Source organism: Canis lupus, chromosome 4, assembly GCF_011100685.1.
Source record: "Canis lupus familiaris isolate Mischka breed German Shepherd chromosome 4, alternate assembly UU_Cfam_GSD_1.0, whole genome shotgun sequence".
Taxonomy (NCBI): domain Eukaryota; kingdom Metazoa; phylum Chordata; class Mammalia; order Carnivora; family Canidae; genus Canis; species Canis lupus.
Window position 1 is genome coordinate 65,681,533 of NC_049225.1, and position 26,891 is coordinate 65,708,423.

General features: G+C 38.4%; 1 protein-coding gene across 1 annotated transcript in view; it reads left to right on the top strand.

Annotated features, from left to right (window-relative positions):
* The first annotated feature begins 14,622 nt into the window (after positions 1 to 14,622).
* Positions 14,623 to 26,891, top strand: part of HCN1 (hyperpolarization activated cyclic nucleotide gated potassium channel 1) — a 386,694-nt gene continuing 374,425 nt past the window's right edge. Inside the window, exon 1 of the mRNA XM_038535146.1 lies at positions 14,623 to 15,026. Within this exon, the coding sequence (XP_038391074.1) occupies positions 14,623 to 15,026 (404 nt within the window). The remainder of the gene's footprint in view (positions 15,027 to 26,891) is intronic.

Genomic DNA, 26,891 nt, shown 5'->3' on the forward strand with positions numbered 1-26,891 from the left:
GAGATTCCTATGACTTTTAGATTTAAATACATCATCTTTTGATTTAAATAGATGATTGGGAGAAAGACTTCTAGGGCTAGACTTGGCCCTTCTTACTGGAACAGCTTATTCTGGTTAGGAATCTACTTAGATGCTTCTGCCCAGGTGGTCGGGTGCTAGCTGACCACATAATCCAAATACAGACTGTATATTTTCTTTTTTTTTTTTTTTCAGACTGTATATTTTCTAACAGAAAAAGGGGGCACCACGGAATTATATTAAAATTATGTACTTTTTAGAGCATAATTAAGTAACAAATTCATTTTACTGTATTGCTGTAATTATAGCTCTTTTCCAAAACATTTTTCAAAAATGTAATTTTTGTAAAAATTTAAAGCTCTGTGTATAGTATCTTATGTTGGTTATATAAATTTTAAAAATAAGTCAGGTAGAATGATAATTATTTGGGGGGGATTTTTATCTATTTGATATGTAAGCATTTCTACCCAAGTATTTTCAAAGGTTCATACTATATTTTCAACCATAACAGGGTACCGTTTTAAATTAACATGTTATAAGTTAAAACTCATCAATGTCATGTCTATGACTTTTGCTTTATGATTTTGTACTTTCTTAACATTTCACCAAATTTCAGGTGCTATAGCAAATAGCACGTCTCCATTTCATCTCATTTGTGTTCAACATCATATTTATTCATGACAAAAATTTTGCGTCTTATTACTTTGACTTCACCAAGTGCTGTTGTTTGGTTTTGTGCATCTTGCAGGCTGCACCATGGAATCAGTGATAAACTGGTATACCAAGGGCTGATATTAGCAGCATCATTGCCTGTTTCTTCCACTCTCATTGGAGGCTTGAAGGCATTAGGTGTTCCTAGCTTCTCATGTCCAAAGTTGTTTTATCAGTGAATGCCTTCATGCTGTCCTTGAAAGCAATAATGAAGAAAATGAAACTCGTCTATAATCCTGCTACCCAAAAATAATCCCAACCAACATTTCGGAATTTTTTCTGTGACTTTTAAAAATGTCTTTTATCCTGGGGTGCCTGGGCAACTCAGTTAAGTGTCTAACTCTTGATTCTGGCTGAGGTCAGTTAGATGCACAATCTCTGAAACACACTGGGGAATAATACATGAGTTGTTTCTGGTCATCTATCAGATTTAACCATGCACTCCAGTAAGAATTCAACTTACTTCATATGCTTCATGTACTACTACTACTAGATGAGGCAGGCTTCTCAAACACTTCCTGACTTATTCTTCTGTAAATATTAATAATGTGCTCCATACTTTATTAAAAATGAAAAACTCAGGACAAATTCTGAGTCTCAGAACACAATGGGGGGTAATAAGTGTGAGTCACTGTCTTGGGCTAATAGGGACTTTTGGCAAAGAATAGGAAGTGTGTAAATAATCACATTTATTGTTCCACTGGGCCTACTGTTAGGTGTTATATTGTTTTAAACCTCCATTTGCCACCTTTTCAGAAGCGAACCCAAGTTTGATGGGACTTGAAGCTTATGCAATATGAAAGATCTTCCTAAGAAAAAGAAAAATATCTTATGTTTACATAATTTTTTGTTTTTAAAGATTTTATTTATATATTTGAGAGAGAAAGAGGGCACAAATGGAGAAGGGGGAGGTAGAGGGAGAGGTAAGGGAGACAAGCAGACTCCCTGCTGAGCAGGGATCCTGATAAGTGGTTCAATCCCAGGACCCTGAGATCATGATCAGAGCTGAAGGCAAATGCTAACTAACTGAGCCACCCAGATGCCCCTATGTTTACATATTTTTTTAAAATAGTAACACACTACTGGGTCCTCCCAATGCTGCCAAAGGTAAGGACGTTGAAGCTTGTCAAGGTCATCTACCTGTGATTCCTTTACTATTATCCATCCCATGGTGACCAGTTGACAGTAGAGGTTGTCTGAATTCCCAGAAATTGGGTTTATTTGGAAATGGTGGGCACAACAGAAGAAAAGGGGTCTCTGAAGGACAGAGTAGAGAAACAAAAGGAAAACAGTTTTATGGATGAGAAGGAAAGCAAGTTGAAAAATCCAGGGGCTCAAACACCAAACCTTCTAATTTAGCTTCATAATTTGGTCCTTCCTAATATGTAGGCATTCTCTTCATTCAATTCATTCAGGGTCTATGGATTGGCTCATGGGTGGGAATTGCATGTGAGGCCTAGACTCTCTATAGTGTTGGCTGAAATCAGTTCTTTGTTCATCGGACCTATAGTCTTGCTGCCCTAAGATTCATGCAATTTGGAATTATGTAAAGCAAGGACTGAAGCTCCCCCCGTTTCTCATTCACCCTCCTTGGATGCCAGGCTTTGACTCCTGAGGAAGGAGTCCTTCTCAGTCGGTGCTTGTATCTCTGAGAGAACATACTTAGGAGGTCAAGAGGTATAAAAACTCCACAAACTAGCACAAACTGCTGCTCCTAGAAACAGCATCAGTGCCACAGTGAAGAATTATTGCTATGTGAAGGGCACAAGAGAAGGAAACAAACAGGAGAAATGTGTTTCTCTTCTCTTGTCTAGCTTTCCAGTCTCCTTCAGCCCTCCCTATTAGAAGAGCCTCACCACAGGGCAAAAGAGAAATGTGGTATGCAGAATCCCAGATTTCAGGATAGAAGGGCCAGTTTATGGCTGAGAAATATTGGCTTAATAATGAGCACGTTGTCAGAAGCAGACACACTATGTCACTATTCTGTAATTAATTTATTCCTTGCACATGTATTTTTTAATACCCACCATACACCAACAGCTCTAGAGATGAGAGCAGTGAATAAAACGGAATTCTCTGCCTTCATAGAGTTTATAACCTAGTGGGGAAAGGACAAAAATAGTGTAATTTTAACAAATAAGAACATTTCAGATAGTCATAAGTGCTGTGAAAATAATAAACTAGAAATTCCTTATGCTATTTATGTTGTTTCATAGCAATTGTTAACTGGTTCTCCAAATTTGCTCTCAATGGATAAGTGGTACTGAGTGTCCACAGGTAAGCACTTAGTTAGCTATTTTGCCACTGTACCTGGTACTGTCAGTTTCTAGATTCCATTACAAGAATATGAATGGGAGTTTTACTGCTTTTAGTTCTGTCTCGGCAATACAACCAATTTCAAATATCCCATGTCTCCCTGATGGCCTGTATCTTAGTCTTTTCCACCGCTATAATAAAATAACACAGAGTTGGTGGTTTATAAACAAGATATTTCCTCCTCACAGTTGGAAGCTGGCAGTCCATGATCATGGTGCAAACACAGCCAAGTTTGGGTAAAGGCCCTCTTCCAGGTTACAGACTGCTGACTTCTCACTTATATGGAGGAAGGGCTAGGGAGCTTCACCAGGCCCCTTTGATAAGGCACTAATCCCCTTTATTAGGGCTCACCCTCCTAACTAGTCACCCCCCTAAGGCCACTCCCTCATTCTATTACCTTAGGGATTACAATTTCAACATATGAATTTGGGGGGACATAAACAATAGACCACGGTAGTTTATATTTGCACCGCCTACTTCCGGCACCACCCAATATCTGTATTAAGATATTTGGTTACAAGCCATAGAAACTAACTTTAGCAAAAAAAAAAAAAATCCACAAAATTGAAGAGAAAGCTGAAGAAATCAGCTTGGAGAGTGCAGAAACCAAGTATATCCAGGTTATTTTTGAGGCAGGAAGAGCTTAAAAGTCTAATTCATGTGCCATTGCTGGAATATGTAAGCAAAATCATATGTATTCTTTTTTTTTTTTTTCTGTCCTTATGGCACTCTACTCAGGATTCAGAATCCCAGGAGAGAAAGGACTCAGATCATGTGTTCTTCCCCTAGCTCTCCTAGAATGAGGAGAAGAGAGATTTGTTTTTTAAGACCACTTCATTTTAGATTTTGTAGGAGACGACAGAGAAGCTTAATACATGGGCCACTAAGATAGCTCAGCTGAAGAAGTCACTACTCACAGTGAAATTGGAAGGCTGTTGGGTGAGAAGTGGATGTTAAGAAGCACAAAATCCCTCAAGCCAACTTCACCATTTAACTGCTGTTTCTATTAATCTAAATAAACTAGAACTGACTTGATATTACTTATTGGTCTTAAACTCATACACATACATTTGAAGAAGAGTTATTACTATCTTCCTAATTTAAGAAAATAATTGAAGGGCAGAATTACAATGCTATTTTTCTCATACCCAATTTTTCTTACACAGCTATATTTTTACACATTGGATAGAAGATACCTGTATGCTCAATGAGTCCACAAGGAGTCTTGTTTCTATGTTCACAAATAGATCCCCTCTCTGTAGTGCTTGCTGCTCCAGGAAGCCTGGAAGATCTTGCAGTGGACTGCCTCTGCATGGTAGACAAGACATTTCCAGTTGGTCTCCATGACTTCTACTTCCTCTTAGAGGGAACAGTTCTGATGCTGGGTTGCCATTATGTTTTTAGAGCTGCTTGGTGTTATGTGTGTGGCAAGTGTATATCTGAATACCTCTAAGTAGGTGTGGGCTAGAAAGAGTGGCTGTCTCCCCTTTAGTATTACACTGCTATAAAGATGCCAATAATCCATTTCCATTATGTTTCATACATGTTAATGAAACAGATTTTTTTATTTCCTTGCTGCTAGATACTCAGACATCCATGATGTGTGCAAGGGTGAAGTTGAGTGACAGGCACTAACATTATCTCAAAATCACTACATCCTTCTTTGTCTTGGAGCTGTTTTAGTGGTTCAGGTTCATGGTACCTGGCTTCTTTTTTTAGTATGAGTTTTCCTAAGAAGCTTCTGTCTTTACACAAGTAGGCTTCTGTTGGCTCATTCATCAATTTTCCAGTCACTGCTTACCAACACTCCCAATTTTTATTAGTGCATCCAAAGTCAACCTACAGAAATAAAAAAGTGTTTTTCATTAATTCATGACCTGTAGTACCAATTATTTGAACTGAACTCTAGGACAAGAACTTTAGTTGCCTAAAGCTACTTTATGCTCTGGTAATTTATGAATCTGTGAGTTTCTGACTTTTTGGACTGCCCTTGGGATGACTAATTTGCCTTGCTATTCCTGAGCAGTTTGGTCAAGTAATGGTCCTGGATGAATAAGTTGATTTGTGTCACTTAACTACTTCCAAGGCTTCTGATGAATACAGGCCTTTCATTAATCTTTTATACACTTAAAGATCTATATATAATCTGTTATTAATTTCATCAACTTCTATAACATAATAAACTGCCACTCCAGTTTCTACTAAGACATCACCCGCTTAAAGATATCACTCACAAGTAGGACTTTTCTTACCCAAATTCGATTTAGTGTTCATTTAATAATATACCAACATCTCTTCTCTCCTTTTTTCTAGAAAAGAAATATTATCCAATCTAAAATTTAGGGTCATTTTTCTCTTGCATTAAGTCACCTAGATAATTTTCAATTATAACATGGACTCAGTAATTTCATTGCTATTTTATGATTTGGCATGAAATTACCCTGGGCCTATAATGCATATTTCCATAGAAAATGTAGATAAAGATAAGAGAATTTTTTTTCACCTGGTAAGAATATCTCTTTAGGCCTTTAGTCAATTGCATTAAAAATAAGATCTGAAATACTTATGTATTTACTAATGCATGATTATCTTTTGTTATAAATTTATTAAAGGGAGAAAATATACCTATTTTGCCTATATTTATACCTATATTTTATTTATTCATAAACAATTTACTGAATAAGACTAGATGCCAATTATTGTTCTAAGTCATGGAGACAGCAGTGAATAGAGCCTTATGGACTTATATTGTAGTGAGGGAGACAGATTACAAATACAAAGTAAAATATTGAGGATGTCACTTAGTGTCTAGAGCAGTGGAGGAAGTAGAAGAAATAGGAGGAGTTGCCTTTTATGTAAAATAATCAGGTAAAGCTTTACTGAGATCACCTAAAGCAAACACCTATGTAAGGTGTGAGTAAACAGTAAGGAACAGCACTTGCCAGATCTGGAGACAAAAGTGTCCTTGGTGGACTTTAAGAAGAGTAAGAAGGTCCGTATGGCTGAAGCAGAGTTTGGGGGTTGGGGGGAGGTAGGCAATGGGATCAGAGAGTTAACAGGGCTTAGGAGGCCACTGTTAAGATTGAGAGTTCTCCCCTGAGAGGATTGGGATTAGAGGAATGACCTGGTCTGGCTTCTGTTGTAAAATGCTCACTCTGGCTGTAGAGTTTGAGTTGAAATTATAAGGAGGCAGTCTTGAAAAGTCGTCAGACTCAGAATTTAGAGAAAGTAGTAATTGTTGACATATTGGATGTAACTTGGAAGGGAAACAGAAATCAAAGATAAAACCACATTTTCTGTTTATTTGTTTTTTTATCTGAATAGAAAAATGTATTTTAAATGTGTGGTCGGTTTCATAAAGATTGTTTTAAAAAATATGGGTTAAGAAACTTTCCTAAATAAAAATAAATGTTGCTGAATAATGTTCTTAGAGAACACATATTGAAGTATACATATATATTTAGTTAATATTTTTCACATATACGCATAATGAAAAAAAACAGTTTTGAGGAATACAGATAGAAAGATTGATGTACCTATGAGTCCTTTGATGGGGAAACAGATGCCTACTCTGACAGAATAGTCCATTAGACCTATATTAGGAAGTTTTATTAGTCAAGAACTTAACATGCAAAAGGTGGCACACTCAAGAGTTTTTTTTTTTTTTTTCACACTCAAGAGTTTTAATTGAAGATATTTTAATGGAAGGAGATAGGGCATGCAGGGATATGGATGAAATTAAGGGGACCCTATTTCCATATTGAAAGTAGGCAGAGGAGGAAGGCATTACTTAAAATGGCAAGAAGGAGAAAACTATTACTGAAGGGACAAAAGCTATAGCCATCTTTGAGAAGGCAGTAGGAGCTGTGGCCATGGAAGAGAGAAGCCTAGGACAGAACCATGGTGAAGAAGATAGGACAAGGGGAGTAAAATGGGGCAATGAGAGTAAAAAGCTTATTCTTTTTCACCTCCTCTGGCACTTCACTTTTACTGGTCCTTCCTTTTGGCCTTGAGAGAGGTCATAATATATAGGATCTTTAGTCATGCAGTATATGGTTGTCAGCCTGAAGGAACCAAAGGAAAGAGAAGGGTAGATATTGAATCTAAAAGGACAAAAAAAGAGCATGCAGCACAGAATTTCACATTATTAAAGGAAGATCTGAACACCAAGACATACTAGGGCAGCTCTATGGAATTCTGTAGGAGAAACAAGGGATTGCATCTCTACCTTGTTATTGTAGAAAATTCTATTAAAACTGCCCATGTTCTTGCTTAGTTTATGCTGAAGACCTCAGATTCTGGGAGAATAACTCATGTGACCTTGCTTGAATCAAGTCCTGTGATTGGAGCCCAATTGTAATCATGTGCAGTTAGGAAAAGGCTCTAACTCAAAGAAAATCAATACAGGGCTCCCTACTGCAATATTAAAATATTCATAGCATATATATGTGTATATATATGTATATGTATCATATATACATAAATATATATATATATATATATATATATATATATATATATCCCAAAAAGGAAAAGTAATTTTCTCTAAATGTGCAATGTGCACCAATAATTCAGAATACTGGAATGTTGTTTAATTCATTTCTCTATTCCAATAAGGTCAAAGTTTGCCCTTTGGTGTGATTCCTTACCCTCCTTTTCCAGTTAAAACTTTATCCCTAACTCCAGGTCGTTTATTTTAAAATTAAAACTGTTGTTTGCAAACTAATGAAACACTACATGCTAACAAATTTTAAAAATACAAATGTATTCTAGCTGAAAAAGAAAAATAATAAATCTGAAGAAGAGGGGATGTGAATGGATCAGTGTAAAGTAATGGTCACTATTGGTCTGGGTAGGAGGGAGAACAAAACAAATAGGCAAAACCTTGAAATGCAAGGTTTTATCAATTGCTAGGGACAACTAGAATCAAGAAATTTAATCTTCTTCAACCAGTTTATGCATTCTAATTGATTCAGAGACAAAAACAATAATAGTCTCATTTATAATAGTATGCAACTTCATTTCCAGACTTCCTCTGAAATTTCTTACTAAAGAGGTGGAGAAAGTTAGCTCTGAGTCTCAAAGTCAATCAATGGCCTCCTTGTTGGTGAGGGTACCACCTCCTCTCTCTCAGACAATGGGTCATGAGGTTTGGCCTTGGAAGTGGAAGGTCAAAGGAGAACGTGACTTTAAGAAAGAAAGTAAAATTCATCAGTTAAGTGTTGGCAAATTATTAACCCCGGTTTGTCTTGTTTATTCATTCCTTTATTCTTTTTGTCATCTGGTAATGAAATATTTAATGATTTTCATTGCCAAGAAACATGTGGATTTGGGAAGTACATATGTACATATATATGTTTATATATATGTATTTCATATACTATATATACTTCATATTAAAATAGGCAGTACATTATTTCAGTTAGGAGCACAGAAAGCATTAGACTCAGATCGTAGTCAAGAGGTAGTCTTGTCTCATAAAAGCTATGTCAAATTTTAATGTTAATAAGTTCTCCATCCTAGTCTGCAAAATGGAGACAATATTTACCTCGTGAAGTTTAAGTGAGATTTCTGTGGAGCATATTACATCGGGCCCAGCACAGAGTGAGCTGGTATAAATAAAGACAATGCTTTTTCTTTATTAACTGAAATTGCCATGCGAATTGTTTTTTCTACATTCTGTTACTGTGGTGTATTACATTGAATGATTTTTTTTTATATTGAACTAATCTTCAGGAATAAATCCCACTTGGTCGTGTATTATTCTTTTAAAATGCCACAGAATTTGTTCTACTATTACCTTGTTGAGGGATTTTTGCATCAATGTTGATGAGAAGTCTTGGACTGAGTTTTCTTTACTTTTGGCATATTTATCCAGCTTTGGTATCAGATCATGCTAATCTCATAGAATGAGTTAGGAAGTATTCTGTATTCTTCAGTTTTTTGGAAAAGTAAAAGAAACACTGGTATTTATTGTTCTTTAAATGTTTGATGAAATTTACCAGTGAAGCCATCAGGTCCAGGGCATTTCTTCCTCTTACTAGTTCTAGGTCTATTTAGATTTTCTGTTTCTTTATTATTTAGGTTTTCTGTTTTGTGTCTCTAGAAATGTATGTGCCCACTTCCTTTAGGCATACAGTAGCTCATAGTACTCTCTTATAATCCTTTTCCTGTCTGTAGAATCAGTAATAATGTTCCCATTTTAATTTCTGACTTTAGTAGCTTAACTCTTTTATCCCCCTTAGTCCATCCAGTTAAAGGTTTGACATCTTGTGGATCTTTTCAAAGAACTAACTTTTTAGAATGAGATTTTATTTTATTTTTATTTTTTACAGAAAGAGAGAGAGAGAGAACATGCAAGCAGGGGGAAGGGCAAAAGGAGAGAGAGAATCTCAAGTAGATTTTGTGCAGAGTGCAAAGCTCATCACCGGGCTTGATCTCACCACCCTGAGATCATGACCTGAGCCTAAATGAAGAGTCTGACCCTCAACTGACCGAGCCACTGAGGCACCCCTCTAATTTTGATTTTGTTATTTGTTTTTATTGGGGTTTATTTTGCTGTTGTTCTCTATTTCATATATCTTTGCTCTGATCTTTATTATCCCCTTCCTCCTGATAGCTTGGGATTTAGTTTGTTCTTCTTTTTCTAGTTCTTTGTGTTGTAAAGTTAGGTCATTGATTTATGATCTTTCATGTTTTTTTTTTTTTTTAATGTAAGCATTTATGGCTATAAATTCCCCCTCAGCATTGCTTTCACTGTGTACCATAAGTTTTGGTATGTTATGTTTTTGTTTTCATTCATCTTAAGTACTTTCTATACTTCCTTTATGATTTCTTCTTTGATCCATCAGTTAAGAATATGTTGCTTAATTTCTACAAATTGGTGAGTTTTCCAGTTGTATTTCTGTTACTGAAGTCTTCTTCCCATTGTGGTCAGAGACAACACTTTGTACGATATCTACTTTTTAAAGTCTATTGAGGCTAATTTGTGGTCTACTCTACTGTTTATTCTGGAAAATGTCCCATGTGCACTGGAGAAGAATGTTTATGCTATTATTGTATTCTATATATGTCTATTTTATCTATTGGTTTACTATGTTGTTTGTATCCTCTGTACTTTATTTATCTTCTGTCTGGTTGTTCTGTCCATTATTGAGAGTAGGGTGCTGAAGTGTTCAACTATTATTATAGAACTATCCATTTCTTTTTTTCAATTCTATCAGTTTCTGCTCCATATCTGTCGATGGTTTGACATCGGATGTGTGAATGTTTATAACTATCATATGCTCTTGGTATATTGAAACTTTTATTAATATATAATATCCCTCTTTGTCACATAACTTTTTAAGTTATGTCTCATAACTTTTCCTCACATTCCCCTGCTCTCTGTTGGTTACTATTGTATGGGATAACTTTCTCTGTCCCTTCACTTTCTATCTAACTTTTCCATGTTTACTTTGTATCAACTTTGAAAATTCTAGTATTAATTATGACAGTTAAGTAGTTGATTCTTCTGGGTTTGCAGGGAGACGATATTATCAGTTGAAAATACCACGCATGGCAGACATGCTGGGTGTGAGTGTCTTGTGACACTAATAGCTCCAGTGTTTCACATTAAGCATAATCCTGGCAGTTGCTTTCCAGATAGATAGGTGAGTCTGCCTGTATGTAAGACACAGAGAGCCTGGGAGGTTGCTTGTGGTGAAGCATTCCTTTCACTGTTCCTTACCATTGCCTTCTTCAACAGAGACAGCTCTGACTCCATTTTCCTGCATGTGAAGAATGTGTTTAACATATTCCTCTACCCTACTAAGGGAACTAAAATGTTTTATCTTTGAAATCTTTTAAGTTTCACTGAGAATTTTCCAATAAGCTGTCAAATTTCAAGTCTCCCATCTATCTTTTTTGTCTCATTTCACATGTGCCTGCGTCTGCTGCATAGAGATTTTATTTTAGTTTCATATTAATCTTCTGCTGCTGTCTGCAGTTTGATCTTAAGCAGAGTATTAACGGAAACAGAGAACATTTTAAAAGATGCATGTATGTACTTTAAAAGATCCATGTATGTACTGAACAGCACGCATTACAACTGATGGGACACTCTCATGAAATAGATTCATAAGTGATATACTCTGATGAATCCTCAGTCATTAGATTCCTCTGAGATACAAGGCACTTTGACATCATGGACAGCTAATGACACAGATTCAAACATGCTGGTAGTCCTATTTCTAAGATGATTGAAAAAAAAAATTCTAATTTAACCCAGTGGATTTCAGTCTGAGACAGTTTATCAATAAACAGACATGGAAACTTGCTATAAGAGGTTACTCTCAAAATTTAGGCCTGTGCCTGGAGTGGGTTAAAGGGGGATGGCATGATGGAGAAAAGTAAGTGACAATAGGAAAGTAAAATTTAGTTCTGTGGCTGGGGAGTGTCAAGATAAAGAATTGCAGAACCTAACTTAGCTGCATCTGTCATTCTTACCTCCCCAATCCTGCTCAGAGAAAATAATCAGTCCCTGATTTCTAACTTGGTCAAAAACTTTTCTAACTAATGCAATGAATTCAGAAATAAAAGAGAAAATTAAACAGTGGAAGAAATTCGTCCATTCTAGCCACAGAAGTCTAGTTTCATGATCGGGTCATATTTTAAAATATATTTGCCGATTATGTCTGTCTGTGTCTCTCACTGCTTTCATTCTTTTCTGGCTCTTGTTATGTTCTAATCTTCTTGCAAGCTCTTTCTTCTTTTTTTCTAAGTAAGTTTTTTTTTTTATTATTTAACTCTACATTCTAAACAACTTTAAATAAATGGTCTGGAAGTCAAGTGAAGAAACGACTTTTTCTCTTGTTGACATATTTTGTCAATAAATGGATATAACATGCACATTCTCAACATTTAAAAAATAATGTATTTCTTTTTTGAGAGTTTAAATAAATGACAAATGGCCCAAAAGCTGTTCCTGGAGCAAACAGTGACTCGTGACCCTACGTAGGCATTTCTTCATTATATTTTGAAAACATGCTTTTTAAGTAATTCTGTCCTATTAACTAGGTACGGACATTGAAACTGAGAAAAATTCCGACTAAAATAACTGCCTGGTCATGATTAAGATTAAGTTGAAATAGAACAAATAAAGGGATTGGCTAGAAGAAAAGAGAAACTGCCTTAAACTCAGTCAGCATAACATTTTAGATGGTATATTTTTAAATTATTATAAAATTTAAAATTTATGTTAAAATATACATTGTCATACCCATGACTGAAAATAGAGTGATTGGAGGAGCATGCAGAATAGGAGAAAAGTAGGGAACATCTTTAGTCTAATAAAGAAAAGCTGCCTGAGTAATCGGGCCTTTCTTAGGAAGAGCTGTGCTTTAGGCAGTGTTTGTTTTTATCCATCCCTTTGGCTTCCTTCTGTCCTTGGCACCTGGTATCCTCATATAACCCCTTGGATTTCCAGAGTCCCTACTTTGCTAGATCAGAGCACTATATTGTTCATATTTTCCCTATTTCTTACCATTGAAATTTGGCCACCTATACTTATTTCTTAGGGCTCTGGTTTTTGATTAGTTTGAAAACAGATGGTGTCTGAGTCAGGATGGAGCTCACTGAAAAAGGAGATTTAGCATAGGCTATGGTAAGTAGAATGGAAAGGGGAGTCTTACAGAATTAGAACACAGGCCTAATGGCTTCTTGTTTTTGCTTCTTTCTAACTTTTTTTTTTTTTCCTGTCCTCTGCTTCCTTTCTCAGGCTGTTAAACCCTCCTCCTGAGGGCATCCGGTTGTCTTCTTTTTGTCTTTATCCTTGCTTCTCGCCTTGTTAATTGTCCTCATTGCTGCTCAGTTTTTCAGCAAAGCCCCTCGATTGACCCAACCCATTTTTTCATCCTAGGCCATTGGTTGCCAGTGAGCCACAGATTCCCTCCCTCGGGTGCTCACTCCTCTCCTCCCAAAATGTGGCTGTAGCTGACAGGAACCCCTTAGATCGGAGACTCTTGGCAGAGCAGGATTTCCTTTCAAGAGGCTGTGGGCAGGAAGGCAATGCTTGTGTCTGGAACAGATGTTTTGGGACATTTGGGAGTCTTGAAGCTCTTCAGACTCTAGGGCTGCCCTGCTGAGTTATTGGCGAGTTTGGCAGCACATCTTGCTTCCTTTAACTAATCTAGTGTGTTTGAGAGACACCAAGGGGATAGAAGGAATCTCAGAATGCTTTCCTCAGCATCAGTAGCACATTGTAAATCTCTCTTGAGAATACTTTCCCCCTTCTGCAATGGTGATTACATTCCGCCTACATTCCAAGACGTCTTGGCTTCCTGGTGAGGTGTAGGTGAACACTGACCAACATGCATGCCTCTTGGTGTGTTTTATTGATTACATAACTTATCTAAAAAGATAGGTCAGCTCTGGCGAGTTTTCCCTAACACATTTTTTTCTCAGCGTTGGCAGCTGGAAGACTTGTTCGCATGTGTGTTGACGTGAGTGGCCTTGGGAAGAAAAGCAATCCCATCCGCTGCTTAAGGAGCTGGAGAAGAATGAACAAGGATGAGTGTAAGGAGGTCAGTTGCCTGTCCCTTGGTGTCACATCTTCCTCTGAGAAGCCCCAAGCGGCTGATTACTCCCGATTACCCAGATCCAGTCCCTTTCGCTGTCTCCCTCCTTCCAGAACACACACACACACACACACACACACAACTCCCCTTTCACTCATGAAATTTGTTGTGCATGATCAAATGTTACTTCTTTTTCGTACATCTAGCTTTGCACGTCAATTTTCAGCGTGCAGAGCCAGCCTCTGTCCCTTTTCCTATCTGTCACATCATTCAAACAGGCGTTCAGACAGTGTGAGTTTCAGGATGTTTATTTCCTTGGGCCGCGCACACACACACACACACACGCGCACACACGCACACACACACACACACACCCCGGCTAGCTCCGTCTCTCTCCGTTTCTTTGCATCGCTGTCCCTCTCTCTCCTCTTACGCGCAAGACACGCACCGGGGCTCTCGCAACACGCGCACATAAATGTCTGGGAGGGCTCCTGAGCTCAATGTCACGCTGGGCAGAAGTGGAGCACGAGTGGAGGGAGAGCGCGCGGGGTGCGGGCGGGGAGACTCCGTCTCCGGCCGGCAGAGGGCGGCCGAGGGGCGGCGCTGGCGCGCGAGGGCTGCGCGCAGCCTCGCCTCGCCTCGCCTCGCCTCGCCTCGCCTCGCTCGGGCAGCCCCAGCCCAGCCCCAGCCCAGCCCCAGCCCAGCCCAGCCCAGCCCAGCCCAGCCGCGGCGGAGCCCGGAGCGCAGCCACTGAGGGCAGCGGCAGCGGCAGCGGCGGCGGCGGGAGCGAGGCGCGCAGGGAGCCGCGGCGCGGGCGGGAAGCAGGAGCCGCCGCCGCCGCCGCCGCCGCCGCGACGGGCAGCGGGGCTCGCCGGCAGCCGGCCCGGGCCCCCGCCAGCGCCCCCGCCCGCGCCCCCGCCCGCGCCCGCGCCCGCGCCCGCGCCCCCCGGGCCCCGTGCCCCCCGCGCCGGGCGGCCGGCGAGTCTGGAGCCCGCGCCGTCGCCGGCCGCGTCGCCCGGGCATGGAAGCAGGCGGCAAGCCCAACTCCGCGTCCAGCAGCCGGGACGATGGCAGCAGCGCCTTCCCCGGCAAGGCGCCCGCGACGGGCGCGGGGCCGGCCGCGGCCGAGAAGCGCCTGGGCACCCCGCCGGGCGGCGGCGGCGCGGGCGCGAAGGAGCTCGGCAACTCGGTGTGCTTCAAGGTGGACGGCGGCGGCGCGGGCGAGGAGCCGGCCGGGGGCTTCGAGGACGCCGAGGGCCCCCGGCGGCAGTACGGCTTCATGCAGAGGCAGTTCACCTCCATGCTGCAGCCCGGGGTCAACAAATTTTCCCTCCGCATGTTCGGGAGCCAGAAGGCGGTGGAGAAGGAGCAGGAAAGGGTTAAAACTGCAGGCTTCTGGATTATCCACCCTTACAGCGATTTCAGGTGAGCGCTCCCCGGGGGGGGGGGGGGGGGGGGGCGGGGGCGGGGGGCGCCCCTCCCTCCCATCCTCCCTCCCTCGCATCCTCCCTCCCGGGGCGCGCCCTCCAGCAGCGCTTCCCCGCGCCTGGGAGGGCGCGCCCCGGGGCCTCGGAGGGAGGAGGGCTCGCCGGGCGGGCCGGGGGTGGCGCTGCCGGGCGGCTGGCGCTCGGGCTCATCCTGGCTCCCCTCTTCAACTAGTTTCCGCCGAGGAGGAGGAGGAGGAGGAGGAGGAGGAGGAGAAGGAGGAGGAGGGTGGTGGCTGGGGGGGCGGTGATGAGGAGCTCCTGTTGCCCGGGAATCCCAGGGAGGCTCGCCTCCTGCGCCTCGGGAACTTTGGGGACACACCGGGGAAGAAGTCCACGGTGACCTCCAGATGGGAGGAGGCGAAGTCGTCGTGCCGGGAAAACTTTTACTTCGGAAATGGGGAGTGTAAGGAAGCGGCCAGGAATTCGTCTTTGGGGTGACACCCTTCCTGGCGCCGCTCCCCGGGGAAGCGGGAGGAAAAGGCGCTCCTGGGCTTGCGGAGAGAGGATGGGGCGCGCGGAGACGGGGACTCACAAGTCCTAGCCGCTCCAGCCGCTTCTCGCCCCTGGGGAATGTTAATTTTTTTTTTTTTTTCTTTTTCATCTGCTTATAGGCACTGGGCATCCTCAGTGCATTTCTTCAGAATAGTGGCTGGCAGCCTGCGGAAGGGCAGGGTGCGCTTGGATAGTCCCCGACTTGAGATCTGAGCGGAGCAGGCGCGGCCAGGTTGGGCAGCGGCGGGGCAGGAAGCTTGGAGTTCCCGAAACCCAGGCGGGGGTGGGGGTGGGGGTGGGGCGAGGGGGTGGGGCGAGGGTAGTTTCCAGAGCCCCTCCCCGAAGCCCAGGGACACCCTTTTCTTGACCTTGACTACAGGTCTGTTTCAGGAATCTCTTTCCCCGTCTCCCCGGCTGGGGAACAAGGGCAGAGAGAGCTGTCAGCTGTCAGGGAGACTGCTTCTTCGGAGCATTAGAATTAAGACGTTTCCCCATCTTATTTGTCGCCCAAGTATTCATTCGGTCATAAGCACGTTTAGAGATTATCAAATGAAGGTCGCGAAGGAGATCCTCTTATTAGCGTGCGCACGCCCTGCAGCTCCCGAGTAAGGCTGGGCTTCCCGTGTGCAAGGAGAAAACTCAGGGTGGCATTTATTATTTATTTATTATTTCACTGAACTCTTTCGAAGAGGAACCGGTGGAAGGAGTCTGTGTGCAAACTGTGCAGTTTCAATAGGCGTCTATGAAACAGCACACGGACAGGGCAATAAAAAGCAGCGTTGCTTTGAGTTACTTACGGGTAAGGGACCTTGCCATCAACTCGTTGCCTTGGCAGGAGCTGTCCACAGTGCTGAATGACTTCAGCTGTGGGAAACGCAAACTCCTGCCACACAAAGCTTTGGAGTTACTGTCTTCACCCTCTTTGGAGTTTATAATATTGTCTCAGAAATCAGTAGCCCCTATTATTTATACGTAGAACGAATGGAATCTAGGAAGTGCATCATTTTAAGGTTCTTATTTGAAAAAAAAAATATTACAAAGTCCAAAGGAAGACTTGTAAAATCTCATGACATTTATAGTCTATGGCAAATTAAGAGCTGGACCTGCAATGATGTTTACATTGAGAGGATCTACTAAATCATCAACCTGATGTTTACATTTGAGGATCTACTAAATAATCAACCATGTTTCCTTCATCAGGAAGATGAAGCAAACCTATAAATGACCTTGTTTTAAGGTGTCTTAGATTGTCATGTCCTTTAGAATTTTAAAGGTTAAAATCAAATGTAGAATATTATCTCTACCTCAGTCCTTGGTGGAAATATGTTACAACCTATTACCTTTTCATCATGAAAAAAGTTTACACGGAAACACCCTTTAATAACAAAAGCAAGCATGGTGTTTCCAGAAATATATGTAGTTCGCCATTCACATGCAAATAAAATGCTACACTTTATTTAATTTTACTTCAATTAAGTGAGCGTTCTTGATTACTTCTGATACTTTTAATTCTTGAACATGTGAAAAGAGATTACACTTTTCAAAATGGTGACACATATTAAATAATTAAACTTTCACACCTACTGGATAAAAACATTCCTGCCTTTCAGGAATTGGAATAATGTACTGGTATCTTTTGAATTAATGAAATTCATAAAATTAGAGATTCTCCACAGTTTCTCAAGTGAGTCATCTGAGACAAAATATGTCTTTTAAAAACAACAAAAAATGTCACTAAATAAGAAATTACCTGACATCAGATGATGGTTTATTTTTATCATACATTTCAAAGAAATAAGAAATGATGAAAAAGTGAGGTAATACTCCAAGCTAACTCAACTGTGGAGTAGTTTGCAATATTTGGTTTTCTCACGCATAACTGGAAAAAGGAAATGACAGACATAAATTAAACTATTACTAGGTTTAGGTTTTAGCTGGAAGGTATCTGAAAAAGGTAGATTTTAAAACTCATAATTACAATATATACCAGTTTTCTAAAACAAAAAAACTAAAGAAGTAATCATTTGCCTATTTATTTGCATATATGAAGATATTTAAATATTATTATATCATTAATATTTTATACGATCTTACTTAATGCCAGTAGAAGATTTCTCAAAACCTGTTACATGTTAGGATAACGTAATGACAAAAGCAGAAACAAGAAAGACAAAATTCTGGCAGTACTTTTTTCCCTAAAGGAAAAGCAATATGGGAATAATCTCTAACATAATAGAAATGTTATGGTTACGATCTGTTCACCTCAGGCTCCTTCCTGCAGAAGACACTTTAAGGGCAGGGTTTTGCCATGATTCCTATAACACCTAACTTAGGTTCAGTTATAATTTAGCCACAGAAAAAGTGACACTTAAGAATAAATTTCCATGGAGGGTTGTGGGAATACTGGAAATAAAGGGTTTTTCTTTGTTGTTGTTGTTTTTGATACTTGATACTTGCATAAACTTTAGCATGGCCAAGGAAATTTACTCACTCTGCTTTTTGGTCAGCCCCATACCGCTGAATGTAGTGTAAGCCTGCTACTCCAGGGCATGTCAGGATTTTGACACTGTGCTGAGATCTAGTATCCCTTTTCCGGATGACTTCCAAGGCGAGTCCCTTTCCACTTCCCTCTAGTGGCCGGGCTGTGCTCCCACTGCGACTCCTGCAGAACTAGCTAGGTGCTTCTCTCAGCCACCAGCCCCAGAGAGCTATTGCTGTGTCTGGCAGGTAGTTTTCTTCTACCTCCGGTGTAAGTAGGGCAGAAGCTCTGTATTTCCCTTCTTTCTCAGGGCAGGATGATGTTAGAAATCTTCAGGGACTAAAGAAGAGTCAACTATCAAATACGCCCAATACTGTTAGAAATAACTGGGTAGCAGAAAGGGAAATGTGATGATGGAAGCAGAGATCACAGTGATGTCCCAGGAGCCGATGGAGGCGTTCAGTGTCTGAAAGCTGGAAAAGGCATGGAGTGTATTCTCCCCTAGAGCCTCCCGAAGGAACATAGCCTTTGATTTTATTCTCATAAGACTTGATTTTGTTTTGTTTTTTAGAAATAATTGGGTGGGAGCTAGAGAGTTTAGTAAAGAGATTCTTATGTTTTTGTTTATATCATGGTATGTCATCACCCAAACTAGGAAAAAAATAGTTCCTTAAAAAGTAAAATTACACTGAGCTTTGTGTAGTGAGGCTATGGTCTCAGTCTTACTGAGTTTCATGTGCACAACACACACACACACACACACACACACAAACAAGTAAGTATCTGATTAGGAGGTTAAGTGTGATTTTTTGAGATCACTAATAATGATTATATATTTGTTAGCTAAAATTTTACTTTATATTTATTTAATAAAAAATTGACACTGACCTAGCATTGTGCTCTCAGAGTCAATCCATAGTTATGATACTATCATTCAAGTGGATTGGAAGAGTAGAGTACTTTTGCTATTGGTTTTTATTATGGGCATAATTTACCTTGAAAGAATTTATCACCGGACTCTTTGTCATTTCAAGGATTCTGATATTATTTTTCTGGATCAAGCTTATATAAGGGCTCTTTTATAGATAATGCTCCCATTTCATATATATCGTCAGCCCATATCTTGCCTCTGGTAAAGGAGGAGATTTGATATTTTGACTTGTTATTTCTTTCACTGCTTTTCATCAATTAGTGTGAATAACTGTACGAAAAGCTTATTGTGTCATAAGTACAGAAGGACTCTAGAGACAGGAGTCACTTCCTGAAGATGTTGCCATTTCTGGTCTTGCATCCCTGCCTCGTGCTGCAGCCATTAATAGTAGTGATGTCAGAGATCACTGATGTGTTCATTAGTGAAGGGAGGCTTCACCCATTTTCACACAGTAAGTTAGAGAGAAACCTTTGTTTCCAGGAGCTTCTCCTGAAAAAACAATTCAACCTTCTGGGCTTTAAGGACTAATTAGCCTACTGTTATGTATCTTTGTGCTGAATGCAGTCTGTACTCTCCCAGCAATGCTCCTCTATTTACTTTCCATATCAACATCCAAAATTTACCTTAAGAATTTATTTTCTATTAGGTGAACTTTTTAATAGCTTATAAATTCAATTAAGTTTTTCTTTTTAAAATTTATTTATTTATTTATTTATTTATTTATTTATTTATTTATTCATTCATTCATTCATTCATAAGAGACACAGAGGCAGAGACACAGGCAGAGGGAGAAGCAGGCTCCCTAGGGGGAGCCTGATGTGGGACTCGATCCCAGGATCCTAGGATCATGAGCTAAAAGCAGATGCTGAACCCACTGAGCCACGCAGGTTCCCCTCAATTAAGTTTCCCTTAGTGGCTTTAGGCCTGATTAAAGTGATATTATTTGAAATATATTTGTAAGTATGAATTTATTCTATTACTTTTTCTTAGTATACATGTAAGTTATAAAGCTAAATTTTATTTCACTATTTCATTACATTTGGTAGATATGACAGTGATACTGTACTACTAAAATGTTACAAGAGGTTTTGCATTTTTGTCTGAGCAGCTTTCCCTTTAAACCTACTTTTGAGGACTGGTATAAATTGAGAGTCTTTGGGCAGATGCATTTTTACCAATTCACATTTAATTATGTAGACTTATATTTATGAACTTGGATGTTGATGGGTAATGCAAATAATGCATTGGAACAATATATTACTTATTATCCTGAGCTCATTTGACAAAATATAATCAAACTATATCTACTTGGTCAAAAACCATAAACCAAAACAACACCAATCCCAAAAGGCAATTTTTTAAAAATACTTTATTTTTATTTATTCATGAGAAACACAGGGAGGAGAAAGAGAGGCAGAGATACAGGCAGAGGGAGAAGCAGGCTCCATGCAGGGAATGTGACTGGCATGGGACTTGATCCCGGGTTCTCAGGATCACGCCCCGGGCTGAAGGCGGCGCTAAACCGCTGAACCACCCGGGCTGCCCCCCAAAAGGCAATTTAAGTAGTATTTTTTAATTCTGCGTTATTCCACTCAATGAACTTATATCCCAAAGTGAGTAAGAGACAAGCAAAATATATCTGATGTGATGTTCATGTGAACATTTTGCCGTTCTAACTGTAATTGTTTTATTTAGCAGATAATTTACTTCGGTACTTAGAGACGATGGGCTAGGGGTGAGGAATTTCAAATACAGTTTCTTGAAATTACAGTACAAATTATGGTAGACCATAGCACTACATAAAGAATACTGAACATTTTCTGAATCTGTGACAAATTTCCATTTTATCATTTTCTATAAAGAAGTAACAAACTATGAATTAAGCTGACACTATATATTTTAGCAGCAGAGGTGGTGGTAATGAAGAAAAAAATCTGCTTACTCTAGGAAAAAGAGACTATTTTTACTTCTACTAAGTACTTTTCTTCTACAAATCATTTTCATTGTAAAGGTACCTTGATGTACAACTTACCGTTATTTTTCCAGAAAAAAAAAAAATCAAGGGACTATGGTGATGCTTCCTGGTGAATTATGGAATTATCTGTGTTTTTGCACAATAAACCATCTTTGTTCTATTAATTCTCTGTAGTGTGTGTGTGTGTGTGTGTATGTATGTTGTGCATGTGGGTAGAAACTATCCAGGGGACATCTGTATATGATTATGCACATAAGCATGTATATTGACATTGATTATTTTTGAGTTGAACACTTATCTGACACATTTCACCCAAGTGTGAATGACAAAAATTGATGTGATGACCCTTTTCAAGTTTGTTAGTTAATTTCCCCATAATATTCTTGAACCAGGGCAGCTCACGTGGCTCAATGGTTTAGTGCTACCTTTGGCCCAGGGTGTGATCCAGGAGACCTGGAATCAAGTCCCATGTCTGGCTCCCTGCATGGAGCCTGCTTCTCCCTCTGCCTGTGTCTCTGCCTCTCTCTCTCTCTCTCTCTGTCTCTCTCTCTCTCTCTCTGTGTGTCTCTCGTGGATAAATAAATAAAATCGTATATTTTAACCAATTCACCTAATAACTGACCACTTAAAGTAGCAGAATTATATATGTTCTGGATTTACAATTGGATCGTCTTATTTACATAGACCTGTTTTTATTTTCAAGACATTAACTATAACTCTAAATTAGTAAGGCTAAGTACATGTAAACAGAGTTAGCAACTATTTACAAATCTTGTATATTCATGTTAAATAGTGCTGCAGTGGACATCTTTGTGCGTTACTCTTCATTATATTTTGGGCAGAGTTCAGGGAATGGAATTACTGACTATGAACATTTTACAGATTCTATCCATATCGACTTTACCAATTTAATACTGCCACCAGTTGAGACACTTTTAAAAATTATGAATAATGTAGGTTTACCAGTGTGGTTGATATTTCTGTTTAGATGTGCATAAGCAGTGTTAGGACAGAAAGTCAAAACTATATTCTATTCATCATAGAGTGGGAAAAGTAACCTTAAAAAGCAGATAATATGATTTAATGTCTAATAATACCGTGCTGCTTACAACCCTTCAGAGGCTTCCCATTACTTTTAGAATACATTTGAGCTACAAGATATACATTTGAGCTACATCTATACAAGTTCTTGCATAATTTCAATTTATCTATGTAATCTCATCACCCACAGCTTGCTCCCTCACTGTTTTCTAGACACTTGAGTCAATTTTAAGCTCCTACAGTAAACTGAGTTCTCTCCTGTCCCAGAGATTTTGATGTGACACTTAAGCTCACTGCCTAAAATTCTCTTTTCACTTTTTGTCATTCTGCACCACAGCTAGCTTCTCCTTGTCACTTGGATTTCAGTTTAATCATTGTGATCACCCTCAACCTCTACCATCTACTTAATTATTTGAGTCTCTAATTTCACTGGAATTTATAATTATCTTTTATGTATGTCCCTTCACTAGAATTTAAGTTCCATGACCTCTTCAATATTACCCAATTTTATATTCCTAATGCCATAAAAGTACACGTAAGAGATTTTTTTCTGCTTAAATTTTCTCAGATGCTCTATTTTTAAACAATTTTTGAGATATAATTCAGATACAATATAATTCTCATTTAATGTGTATGATTGATTTTTAATATGTTCACATAGTTGTACAACCATTACCCAAATGAATTTTAGAAAATATTATCCAAGTAGAAGCCCATTCCCATTAGCACTCATTTCTGTCTCCTCTTTCCCTCTACCCTCATAGCTATAAGCAACCACCTACTTTCTACTTTCTGTCTCTAGAGACTTTTTTTTTTTTTTTCTGGACATTTCGTTTCAATGGAATGAGATGTAGTCTGTTATTGGCTTACTTCAATTAGCATATTTTCAAGTTTCATTCATGTTGTAGCATGTTTCAATATGTTCTCTTTTTTACTGAATACTGTTTTGTTGTATGAATATACCAAATTTTGTTAATCCATTCATCAATTGCACATCTGCATTGTTTCTACCTTTTAGTTATTATGATTACTGCTGATATGAATATTCTTGCACAATTTCATGAGCAGAGATGTATTTTCATTTCTCTTTGGATTGAAGTTACTGGGTCAACATAAAAGACTTTTAACAAATATTCAATAAATGGATAAAGAATTAATCTGCAACCAGGATGTACACACATTTAATCTTAGAGTTAGTAAATCCAGATAAGGAAAGCTCTTTCTTTCCCTATAGCAATACCTAGCATTCACTCCCCACTGCCACCTGCAAGGACTTGTCACAACTATTACATTTCTCTGCCCAGTATAGATGACTAAATGAAACTGCAGGGAGGTTAAGCAGCATGAACATGGTGACATAGATTGATTGTAAGAACTGGGCCAGGAATTCAGCCCTTCTGAATCTTAATTCTGTCACTCCAACTCTTTTACCAAAAAGGAAGCAAGATAAATAATTCTAACCTTCAGGGAAACATTGTGGATTAAACCTAATTATTTATTCTTCTTACCTCTTTAAACCATTCCAAAATAATATGAGAAAACACATATATAAATAGCTAAATAGAAGAAAGAGGAGAAAGCAGAGAACAAGAGATCTCAAAAACATTTTGGAAAATAGAAGACTAATGGAGAAATTATAAATTTCTGTAAATTACTTTTACAGTACTTCACCATTGAACCCCAGAAGTGTTTAGGACATAAAGTACTAGCTAAGAAACAGTCTTCAGGAACACCAGGATGAAACCAGGCGGATTAAATGAGGGTCTTCATAGTGAATAGAGAACTTTCAGTCTTAACATTAGAATGCTTGGAGCCAGTTCAATTCTCCCCAAGCAGGAAACTGGAGAAAAATATATCCAAAGGGAGACATTCAAGGCCTAAAAATTCTTATTCATTATCTAACGACTTTGCAGAAAGCCTTGCATATGTAGAGATTGTAATTATATTTTGTTATTCTATCATCTAATATGATATGTAAGCAAAAGGTTATGGGTCTTTTGAGAAAAGTCTCCATTGTAAGAAAGACTAAATCAAACAGCAAAAGAAAGTCCAGAGAACAGAGAGGCATTTGGGGTTAAGGGAAATTACAACATTATTAAAAATTTGTATGAATTATATCTTCAGGAAGATATTTTATGTATACAATAAGAAAAATATTGCTATGAAAAGAATAGCCAGAAAGTAAGAAGAAAATGCTCACGTGTAATAAGTTGGCATATAAAGTCTAGGAAATCTCTTAGAATTAGGGCAAAAAAAAGAATAGAAAATATAAACAAAATAAAGGATAATTCATAAGGTCAAAATCTAAAAAAAGAGTTTCAGAATGAGAACAAAGTGTGAAAATGGATATATGGAATTAAGAGACTTATTTATTTATTTATTTATTTATTTATTTATTTATTTATTTTAACAGAGACATTTTAAACAAAATTTTCCAGATAGCAGGAAGTGAAATGTCTTTTCTGAGAAATTCAGAGAGTGCTCACCATCAAGAAAGGTAAAGACCCTACCAAGGGTCCTCACACAGAAGCTTAAGAGCACAACTGAGTCAGAAAAAAACAAACAAACAACTAAAACTTTTCAAAGAGAAATTTACATATCGACACGTGGGAAAAATACTGGAAGTTAAACAATAATGTAATGTTCTACAAAATTCTGGGCTTTAGTTTCCTCAATTATAAAATGAGGAAAATAATATATGTATCTTGTCAGGTTGTTGGAGTGATACATATTTTATGTTAATATTATAAATATTTTATAGTGTCTAGATGCATAGTGCTTGGAGATTATGCTGAATGCTATGTGTTAACTATTATTATAAAATTAAAATTGAAACAGAATTAAGGTGTGTGAACTATTTGAGAAAAGAAAATACTATCTTTATACATACTTAATAATCTTCAGAATTCTTTAAGGCAAATGTATCTCTGAAGGCAGGGCCATGTTAAGTGTTAGACTCTTCTATTTTCTTTTTATCTTAGAAGTCTGGGCAGCAGAAGCCCTGACGTATAATGGCAATTTCTGTGTGTGCTATGTGAAATAGATTCATTCGTGAAGCAATTAGCATCGGAAAACTTTTAATTAATCCTCTATCTGCAAAATTTTCCAGATATACTGTTATTATCTTCTAAGTCGGTATAGAATGCTATGGTATTGAACATTTAGAATAGCTTTTAGGGAAAATTCTAAAGGCATTGAGTTGCTTGTACTCCTTCCTGTTAATCTTTATTTTCATCAGAAAGTGGCATAGTTAAACCATTTGCGATCTTATTTCAAATCAGTTAGATGTTATATATGAGCCAAATAAGATGATTCATAACTTGCTAAATTCCTTCATTTTTTTATTGTCAAATTTAATAGTCTGTGAAAAATGGTTATTTGGAAATATAATTTAAGAAAGATGGCATATTTGAAAGAATGATTTAAAGATTTTTTTACATCACTTTATAGCAGATGTCACTTATTACCCTTGCAGAATGTGTTAGCCTTGTTTTTTAAGGATAATATACCTTATTAAAAATTATAGTCTTGGTTATTTGAGAGATATGAGCAGAGGCTGAAAAAATGAATACTGGATGTTGTATTAGTGGTATGGATAGGAAAATAGTATTCTTTATTTTTTCTATGGAAGAGTTATTCATTATTTAAATAATTATTTTTTAAAAAGGTTCTTTGTTCTGAGTAATACATATGGTATTTGTTTTGAATAATCATATAACTGAATTAGGCTGAAGATTAGAGGCAAATATGTTACCTGGGATTCAGATGTATTTTTTGATATATAAAAGAGCAGAGATATATGCTGACACCACCTAGTTATGGTTGTGCATGTATTCAATAATATAAATAACCCAAGAATTCCATTAGCTCTAATTATTGATTATACTAATCATTCATGCCTATCCATTGAGTGACTCTTAGGCTGTCAGGCTCATAGAATACTTTAAGAATCGAATGAAAGCTACGGATCCTCTGTCCTAGAAAAGTGCATATATTCACAAAATTTTGTCTGTGACTTCAAGAGGTTTGTGGTTCCCTGCAAGCACATTTATTTTTGGTCCAAGTTAATACTTCCTGAACTATCTAATGTCTTACACAGAAATACGATACTAAGTAGAATGGATGGACGATACCTGGAGACAGACTTTTGTTTGGACGAGCCATTTAAGAATTAAAACTGTAGCTAGAAAGACTTATCTTGAGAGGTAGAGAAATCCCAACCAAGAAGTTTAGTTCTGAGGCTAGATACTTGGTCAGCAGGGATTTAATAGAGGTTTGTCCTTGATGGGTCAGTCAGCAGTAAGGCACAAAGGTATAGCTAGAAACATATTTGGAATGAGGGGACACTAAATTTTTTTCAGATGCTGTTTACCTGTTTTAAAAAGCTGATTGAACCAACTGATAAGTGATCAAAGTAATGACAAAGTTCAGTAGGATGGATGATTATAAGATAAATATGTTAAAATATATTAATAACTTTCCTATGTATTAACAACCACAATTGAAGATATATAATAGAAAAAGAATCACTGACTACAAAAGCCAAAAATATAAACTGTATACCCAAATTTGAAATTAAAAAAAAATTGAAAAATCAATGTATAAAAGATGTTATAAAATATGTAGTATTAATCAATTAAAATAGTCGAATAAAGTCTGTTCTCATCAGTTTGCAGTAAAACTAAATCCAAAAACATTGAAATTTATAAAAGGTCAAAAAAACTGAAATCAGAGTTCCTAGAAAAATATTAATCAGTTACTTAATAATGTTACCATGGGGCTGAGCTTTCCAACATAGTACTCTGAAGACCTATCTGAAGGTCTATTTGACCCTTATAAAAAGTTCTTGAAAATGTATAAGCTAGAAAATTATCTTACAGAAAAG